At 33.5% G+C, this 8,268-nt stretch overlaps 4 protein-coding genes across 4 annotated transcripts; 2 read left to right on the top strand and 2 right to left on the bottom strand.

Annotated features, from left to right (window-relative positions):
- The first annotated feature begins 380 nt into the window (after positions 1-380).
- Positions 381-2,640, top strand: LOC105627540 (prostaglandin E synthase 3). The gene is made up of 3 exons (XM_012208825.1): positions 381-397; positions 1,595-1,964; positions 2,064-2,640. The coding sequence occupies exons 1-3, from the start codon at positions 381-383 to the stop codon at positions 2,187-2,189; spliced, it is 513 nt and encodes a 170-aa protein (XP_012064215.1). The 3' UTR covers positions 2,190-2,640.
- A 139-nt stretch (positions 2,641-2,779) lies between these two features.
- LOC105627529 (INO80 complex subunit C) lies at positions 2,780-3,663 on the bottom strand. The gene is made up of 3 exons (XM_012208813.1): positions 3,480-3,663; positions 3,189-3,256; positions 2,780-3,053 (listed from the first exon to the last, which is right to left on the bottom strand). Exons 1-3 carry the CDS (start codon positions 3,661-3,663, stop codon positions 2,922-2,924), a joined length of 384 nt encoding a protein of 127 aa, XP_012064203.1. The 3' UTR covers positions 2,780-2,921.
- A 1,415-nt stretch (positions 3,664-5,078) lies between these two features.
- On the top strand, positions 5,079-6,954 carry LOC105627485 (triosephosphate isomerase). The gene is made up of 4 exons (XM_012208768.1): positions 5,079-5,124; positions 5,212-5,379; positions 5,752-6,005; positions 6,197-6,954. Exons 1-4 carry the CDS (start codon positions 5,079-5,081, stop codon positions 6,575-6,577), a joined length of 849 nt encoding a protein of 282 aa, XP_012064158.1. The 3' UTR covers positions 6,578-6,954.
- A 21-nt stretch (positions 6,955-6,975) lies between these two features.
- On the bottom strand, positions 6,976-7,629 carry LOC105627496 (39S ribosomal protein L20, mitochondrial). Its single transcript, XM_012208779.1, has 3 exons — positions 7,543-7,629; positions 7,339-7,449; positions 6,976-7,236 (listed from the first exon to the last, which is right to left on the bottom strand). The coding sequence occupies exons 1-3, from the start codon at positions 7,627-7,629 to the stop codon at positions 6,988-6,990; spliced, it is 447 nt and encodes a 148-aa protein (XP_012064169.1). The 3' UTR covers positions 6,976-6,987.
- Between the last annotated feature and the right edge of the window lie 639 nt (positions 7,630-8,268).

Below are 8,268 nucleotides of genomic sequence, written 5' to 3'. Positions count from 1 at the left end.
AAGAGATAGTAGAAGTAAGTAAGGGTATTACGACAAACAAAAGTAAAAGGAAACGAAAGGAAGTAAGAAGTAATAAGTAACTTACTAACCTATACAAGTAATACTATTAGTTATTAGTAGTAACTACTACTATTCTAGAGTAGGTTGAAATTCTTATTCTCTGTTCTCTGTTTTCTGTTCCTTTTATTGTGCGGAGCCCTTAAAAGATACGAAATATCGAAATGGCGCGAACGCCGAACAATCTAGAATCTCGAATCGGGTTCGCCAAACGGCCACGAGCGGCGCGCAGTGCGCGGCGCGCGGCGGTGTCAGCGTGAGTGAGTGCGCTACGTGCGCTGTGTGTTTGTTTCATTCTCGTTGCAAGCGAAGCTGTCGAAAGCATGACGCAAGAAAGCCAGTAAGTATCCTAGGATTGACATAAATTGGCGTGGTGGTTCGCATCGGCAGGCCCGATGATGAGCTCCGTGTCCGCGCGTCCGCGTATAGCCACGAATAACTGTCGCGGTTGTATAAATGCCGCCCCGTACTTTCCGTAGCATCGCCATGTTGGTGAGACGGGTTTATTGATTCTCCAAGTTTCTCGACCGAGATACGACCTAACCGCATGGCGGCAATCTTTCTTTCGAACGAAAATGCGTGACACGATTATTCGCTCGCGTTAATCTCCATCTAGCATCGACGTGTCCTTTTTGCTTTTCTCTCTTCTGTCTCTTTCGTACAAATCGAAACGATGTCGCGCCGGACGACGGAGACCGATGACTCGCTTCTTCGAAGTGCTCGTATTTTCGTTTTCGCAATGATTAACGAATGCAATGATAAGCGAATCTCTTCGCGCCACTGCGCCGCATGATATCGTATGTCGCGCATATCAGCGCTATAATGACTCGAATAAATCATGATGCGTCATGAACTAGCATCGAGCTTTTGTCCCTAACCTATAAAGGTACAACAGGTCCTTTACATAAAATACGCACTGTACACGTGGGAATTCGTTTATGTGGATTTTTCAGGATATTTAATACTCGAAATGATAAATACGAGAATGTTTCGAGTAATGTTAGTTACTTTAAAAATTATGAGATATTTTATCCACACTAGTATAATATTATATATTAATATAATATTAGTATAATACTTTGTAGAACTCTAATACCTTGTAGAACTCTGGTTAGAATTGAAAACCAAAGGGATATCAAAAGAAAAAAGACGAGTGTTTTCCTTCAGTCTGAGAATTTCAACTCAAATTTCAAGATTAATTAATTAGATTAATTAGATTAATTAATTATAGATTCATATAAAATCTATTTTTTTCTTTTTCAAATTGAGATATTTTTACATCTAATTCTTATTCGGTTAGAATAATTGAATATTTAAAATTTTTCGAGTTTTATCTTGAGTTCAGCAGAAAAAGCAACTTTGCAATTGTATTCGAAGATACGTTTTATATGATTAGATCCAAGTACTTAAAGGCAAGATCAATCATATTAAAGATAGAAAGAAAAGAATTTTACTACAATTGCAAAGCTGCTTCTGCTATATACAGCTATCAAATACATACATACATAATATTTTTTGTTCCTTTTTCAACTTTTAGGATACCTCCTCCCCCAGTCATGTGGGCTCAAAGAAAAGATATCTTATATGTTACTATCTGCTTAGAAGATTGTAAAGATCCTGTTATTGAAATTGAATCAGAAAAGATATACTTCAAAGGAGAGGGAGGTACAGATAAAAAAATGCATGAAATTACAATTAATCTGTACAAAGAAATTGAGCCCAGCAAAACTATAAAAAATATGAAGGGCAGGACTTTTGAGTTGATTCTTGCTAAGAAAGAAGAGGGACCATATTGGCCACGATTAATTAAAGACAAAACAAAGGCTCATTGGTTAAAGAGTGATTTTAACAAATGGAAGGATGAGGACGATACTGACGAAGAAGGCAACCCGCCAGACTTAGAAGAGGTAAGAACGAATGTCACATGTATTTGTAATCAAAAATGATCAAAATACTCGATAATTGAGATATATATATATATATATTTTTTTTCTCCAATCTCACAGATGATGCGACAGATGGGTGGTCTAAGCGGCTCGGGCGATAGCAAGCCAAATTTTGATGAGTTGGATGAATTAGGGGACAATGACGCTGATAGCGATGATGAAGATCTTCCCGATTTATATGACTAAAACGATAAAAATAATCACATCGATCAAGTAATTAATTACATTAAAGACAAATGGCAACCTAAGAATAGTGCACGAACGGGCAATATTTCAGTAGGCCTTGCTGTTTGTATCTTCAATTGCAAATTTGTTAAAATGGCCGTGTTGCTAGTAGCAAACGGGGCGCGTAAACTGGACTGAAAAAAAAAAACTAAAGATTCAGTGCGGCAACAGTCGATGAACAGTAATACAGCTCTCGAAGGTCCTCCGCGGGTTTCTCCCCTCTATTAGCCTCTAGTTCATATACTAAGTTATAATGGACAAGCTTTTTTAATAATGTACTATGTAAAGTAACACAAAGAAGATAAGAACAAAAAAAATGAAAATAACCAAAATTATCTATGGAATTATTCATTTTGGAAAATCCTGCGAAGTAAATTGGCATCACATGAAAATGTTATAAATATGTTGTCTGAGAAAAATATCGATACTTTATTTACTCTATCTCTATATCAATTAAATCGTTCCGTCTAACACTCCATCCCCATTGATGTATCCCTGTTCTTCGTGTATGTGAATGAGAAGGAAACTCGAGGATGTTAAAAGCAACATATTGCAAAATGTATAGATGTTTATATATTTAAAATATAAATTGTAAACTCTTGTAAGATCACTGGGTAATTGAATTGCATTGCCAGACGGTATATAGGTCAAGATGTAGTCACAACTGCTAGGCTATGTCGAGTATCAAATTATTTAACCAACGATACTAGACGCTCCGCGTAAAGCCAAATATCCGGCTGTTATGTCCATCGGTAAACTGCGAACCGTTGCAAATTCTTCAGCGGTGGCATAATACAATTTAGTTTGTGGATCCGTGTATCGTGCCTATAAATGAAATGCAATTTGTTTATTTAAATTAATTTACCGTGCTTTATGAGCTTACAGCATCAAGGAAAAGCTTGATTAAATGTTGACTAGTTGATAAATATTTTACAGCAACCGTTTTTCTGGATTACTTACTGGCAATCCAGAAATGTCAGAGTATTTTTTTGCAGGTTTGAAGCTCGGCGGTGCGTTGATGGAACTATCTGAAATTTAAACAAATTTATTTATGCTAAAAAACGATACCCTCCCTCCCTCCCTCTCTCTCTCTCTCTCTCTCTGTATTTAATACACGTCGCGAAACTATTTTAATTTTAGTCACATGCAGATTATATAAAAATGTCTCGTTACGGTTTAAATATTTTCCGACTAATATGTATAAATGCAATGATGAGAGGAAATAAAAATTTTGTCACACTCGATGCATACAATGTTTTATTGTCGTTGGCCATGGTAATGAACGTTCTTGAGCCAAGACTTGTTTCAACGATCGCCAAGTGCGTTTCTTCCCAGTGGTGCTAGTTTGTCGAAATTTTTGTTGAAACGAACGATTTTTAAATATGGGCTGCAGTTTCTTATTGGCCTCTCGATTATATACTTCCTCGCTTGCCATTTCTCGAGATTTTCTAAAACAGAAGGGTTGTAAGTATAATAAACGAGTATACAATTTATAATAAACGAGTATACAATTTCTCTCGAATTTTAGAAGATCTAGAAGGATCTTTATCGACAGAGCTGAATAAAAGTTTGTCATTGGAAAAAAAATCTTTTTATATTCATAATAAAGACAGAGTAATGAGCTGAATTATCGATAAATCTATTCTATATGAATTCTCATCGCTATCAACATTAGAATTATTAGGGTACCTATTAAGAAACACCTATTAAGAATGAAATCCGATTGGAATTATTCTATTTTCCCCAGACAACACAATAGACAACACAACAGAAATCTAGGGAATAATTGAATAATTCTGATTGGAATTCATTCCGAAAGGACTTGGAAATTATAGATTCATAGGTGCTCAGAGCTATTACAAGTTTCAAGCGAGAAGTATATACCTAGAAAGAAGTTGGCACTCTTTATCATTTGTTGTGAAAATTTAAATTTTACAATGTCAATAAAAATTGTATTAATGAACGCTGTATACGCATACGTGAGTCGTAATGAGATATCATTCCGACATTCTATCGATCGTATATATCATAAATACCGTGAGTATATACTTACCTTCTAATAAGAAAATCTTGATTTATAAGTTATCACTATTCGCATGATACTGTCAACAGGCGAGAGGTTAGGAATCTTGAAATAAACTTTAGATCATATACTTTATGGAGGTTTTACAATGAAGCCGGTAATAAAAAAATCTTAAGGCCTGCTTTACAATAGGGACGCAAATCGTAAGAAATTGGCCAATCACAATTGAATATGACAAAAATAATTGACTATGATTGGTTAATTTCTAACGGATTATGACTATTGTAGAACAGACTTTAAGATATTCTACAATTGCATAAACAGTTGTAAATGGTTATAACAATTGTAAATGGTTATAACAATTGTAAATGGTTATAACAATTGTAAATGGTTATAACAATAGTTATAACAATTTATCAATCACAGTTGAATATTCTTCTCGTATTCAAATGTGATTGATCAATTTTTACAACTATAACTACGTAATTATAAATCGGGCTTAAGCCTATTCTACAATTGCGTAAGCGTAGTTGTAAATGATTGTAATCAGTAAAAATTAATTTATATTATAAGTCTAATATTCTTTTATAGTCCAATTATAGTCTAATATTCTTTTCATATTCGACTGTGATTAGTAAATTTTTACATTTAACTACAAGCATTCATAATTACGTTTACACAATTGTAGAATAGGCTTTATGCCTGTTCTACAATATGATCATAAACTGTAAAGATACATCCACACTTACATAGCTGCAAAACGTATGTATAAGAGAATCCAGTCACATTTCTATCACAAAGATGTTACATACATAAAATATGATTGGATGGGACCATCATGGGTGGGATATTCACCTTGGTGTACGCGCGAAGGTCAGAATAGGTCAGATTAGATAGGTTTGAGTAGGTCAGAGAATCGAGTTCGAACTTCGATTTGCTTTCGGCGAAAAAAAAGATTAGTTGCAGCTCTCACGTTGCACAAGTATCAATTGTCACGAGGCGCACAAACGAGAAAAACAATGGGACGCAAATTCTTTGTTGGCGGTAATTGGAAGATGAACGGCACAAAGAGCGAGATCGGTGACATCATCGCGTTTCTGAAAACTGGTCCACTCAATCCTAATGTTGGTATGTGGTCACTCTATACAAAACGTTTCTCGTATTGGAAAAATCAACATCTATATTATTTATAATAAAAATTTTATTCAATATCGCAAATTATTACATTTACAAGCGCGGTAAAATTCAATCGAGCGAATAAAAAAATTAATAAAATATATATTACTATAAAATAAAATAATAAAGTAAAATGAATATTTAAAATTTCCAAAATTTTGTCAAGTTACCTTCAGATATTTACATCTAAGAATCTAATAGCGATCTTTCTATGATTACATAATGTATCATTTCGTTCTATTTCTTATTCAAGTTCTTTAGTCTTCATCTATGGTATGGACCATCTGTTTTTAATTGAAAGAATGACATTTCTGTAATTTATAGAGGTTGTAGTTGGCGTTCCAGCGATATATCTTACATATGTGACTTCCATCGTTCCTGACAATGTTAGTGTCAGTGCACAGAATACATACAAAGTTGCTAAAGGAGCATTTACTGGTGAAATTAGTCCAGCTATGCTTTTGGATAATGGCATTCCCTGGGTAATTCTTGGTCACTCAGAGCGTCGAAACGTTTTCAGTGAAACAGACGAATTAATTGCAGAGAAAGTTGCACATGCTTTAGAAACTGGATTGAAAGTAAATATAAAAAATAAATTATATTTTATTAAATATATATATATATATATATATATAAATATATATATATATATATGCATGTTCAGAGAATTGACATAAATTATATGTAGAAAAATAACATGCGCATAATGCAACATGATTCGTTGTAATAAAAGCAAGAGAGAGAAAAAAATATTTTTTGACATTTCCAGGTGATTGCATGTATAGGCGAAAAATTGGAAGAGCGCGAAGCAAGAAAGACTGAAGAAGTAGTTTATAGGCAAACCAAGGTAATAGCGGATAAAATTAAATCTTGGGACAACGTAGTTTTGGCTTATGAACCAGTATGGGCCATTGGTACGGGTAAAACTGCGACGCCTCAGCAAGCGCAAGAGGTTCATGAAAAATTACGAGAGTGGTTGTCCAAGAATGTCAATCCCAATGTTGCACAAACTTTACGAATTATTTACGGTGGTTCCGTGACAGCAGCCAATGCCAAAGACTTAGCAAAAGAAAAGGATATCGATGGATTTTTGGTTGGTGGCGCATCACTCAAGCCCGAATTTGTACAAATCATCAATGCTCGTTGTTGAATATACATATCATTGACAAATATATTTATGAGATTATATTCAGATGAAATTTATTCTTATTCGGAATACGCGCAAGAAGTTGTCTATTCCGTTTGAACATATATAGCTGTTCTGATAAAATGTAATGTCACAGAGTTCTATTTTCATTTATCATGTTGAGCTCTTGCAGTATAGCTACTAAAGATTACTCGATGTTGCATTGTTGTGGGACAATTGTACATGATTGATTCTTGTAATTAAATGTATTTATGGTACCGCAAATGATGTATCATAAAAAAAATTAATCATGTGTCTAGCAACTTTTGTAGTATTGATATGCGATTATGATTAACATGAACTCGAAAATATCTCAAAAGTAACAAATAAATATATTAGAAGGAAAAAACTTGTCATTTTATACTTATGGAAAATTATTTAATCAAACCTCTTACAATAACATTCTTTGGTACTTGAATATTCAGTTTAGTCTTCACATGATCTTGCTTTGCTCTCGTACATGCAATGTCCGTAATGGCTTTGAAAGATCGAGGTTCCCAAATCGCCAAATCAGTCAGTGATTTTCGATTTAATAGAATGTTACATCTTGTTAATCCTTCCCTGAGAATCGTAAAATTTATACCATGTTCACTCGTAGCAGCTCCTAATCTTTGCTCCCGCAACTGAAAGCAGAAGAGGGGTATAAAATTTTAGAAAAATGAATTCTATATGTATACACGTATACATATTTTTATTCTTAAGTGTTTTGATCAATTTTAGAATACCTCTTTCATATCTTCTTTTTTCAATTTTCTGCCTGTAGTGCTGTATATAAGAGCTCGATGTACGCCTTTGATAGCTATGCTGTAACAATTCCTTCTTCTACCAAAAAAATGCTAAAAACATTAAAAGTTTTCCCATATATTTTTTTAACAATGTTTTGATCAAAAGCATTTAGAAGTATCTATTTATCGTGACAAATCACTTACCGCGGCAAGTTTGAATATTTTTCGTTTTCGCCAAAATTCATCAGGTCCGCGGGCTCTCGTTAAAAGATTCAACGACAAGAAAACCATATTTTTATTACAAATTAATTAAAACTTGTAATTTCTTTCTCTTATAACCTGAAATATATTTCGCACTTGATCGCACTTGAAGAGACTAGAGGTCTCCATCAGTCTCCATACTTTCTTCTGTCGATCCTTAAGGAGCATTTATATTGATTGGTCATAACCGTAAGAATTGATCAATCACAATCGATTATTCCCTTCTCATTGACTGTAAGAGAGGAATATTCGATTGTGATTGGTCAATTCTTATGGCAATTACGACGAGAATAAATACTTCTTTAGCTAAAATTTGTTTTGCTTAGGGTCGGTGTTCCACCTTTTGATAAATTTTATCTGTTAGATAAGTAACAAGATTATCCAATCACATGCGTAGATTGTCAGATTTACTTCATAGGTAAAATTTACCAAAAAGTGGAAAAACTGACCCTTAATCTGGCAATCCTTAATCAAATCCTGATAATATTAAAATTCAGTTTTTAATAAAAATATACTACTATAATAAATATACTATTATATATATATATATATATATATATATATATATATATACTAATATAATATATATAATAAATATATACTATATAATATACTACTACGTGTACGTAATTAACTTTACGTTACCTAACTAAACAAAAACTAACTATA

This window comes from Atta cephalotes (assembly GCF_000143395.1).
Source record: "Atta cephalotes unplaced genomic scaffold scaffold00001, whole genome shotgun sequence".
NCBI lineage: Eukaryota > Metazoa > Arthropoda > Insecta > Hymenoptera > Formicidae > Atta > Atta cephalotes.
Note: the sequence above shows the minus strand (reverse complement) of the source record. Positions and strands in the feature narration are given on the sequence as shown.

Excerpts from the sequence above, each read along its gene's own strand:
- LOC105627485 (XM_012208768.1), top strand. The coding sequence starts at position 5,079 with ATGGGACCATCATGGGTGGGATATTCACCTTGGTGTACGCGCGAAG. Across the intron at positions 5,125-5,211 it reads ACCTTGGTGTACGCGCGAAG|TTGCAGCTCTCACGTTGCAC; the intron begins GTCAGAATAGGT and ends AAAAAAGATTAG. Across the intron at positions 5,380-5,751 it reads TCCACTCAATCCTAATGTTG|AGGTTGTAGTTGGCGTTCCA; the intron begins GTATGTGGTCAC and ends TGTAATTTATAG.
- LOC105627496 (XM_012208779.1), bottom strand. The coding sequence starts at position 7,629 with ATGGTTTTCTTGTCGTTGAATCTTTTAACGAGAGCCCGCGGACCTGAT. Across the intron at positions 7,450-7,542 it reads AAATATTCAAACTTGCCGCG|CATTTTTTTGGTAGAAGAAG; the intron begins GTAAGTGATTTG and ends TAATGTTTTTAG. Across the intron at positions 7,237-7,338 it reads AAAAAGAAGATATGAAAGAG|TTGCGGGAGCAAAGATTAGG; the intron begins GTATTCTAAAAT and ends TTCTGCTTTCAG.
- LOC105627540 (XM_012208825.1), top strand. Across the intron at positions 1,965-2,063 it reads ACCCGCCAGACTTAGAAGAG|ATGATGCGACAGATGGGTGG; the intron begins GTAAGAACGAAT and ends CCAATCTCACAG.
- LOC105627529 (XM_012208813.1), bottom strand. The coding sequence starts at position 3,663 with ATGGCAAGCGAGGAAGTATATAATCGAGAGGCCAATAAGAAACTGCAG. Across the intron at positions 3,257-3,479 it reads GCCAACGACAATAAAACATT|ATAGTTCCATCAACGCACCG; the intron begins GTATGCATCGAG and ends TTTAAATTTCAG. Across the intron at positions 3,054-3,188 it reads CTGACATTTCTGGATTGCCA|GCACGATACACGGATCCACA; the intron begins GTAAGTAATCCA and ends TTTCATTTATAG.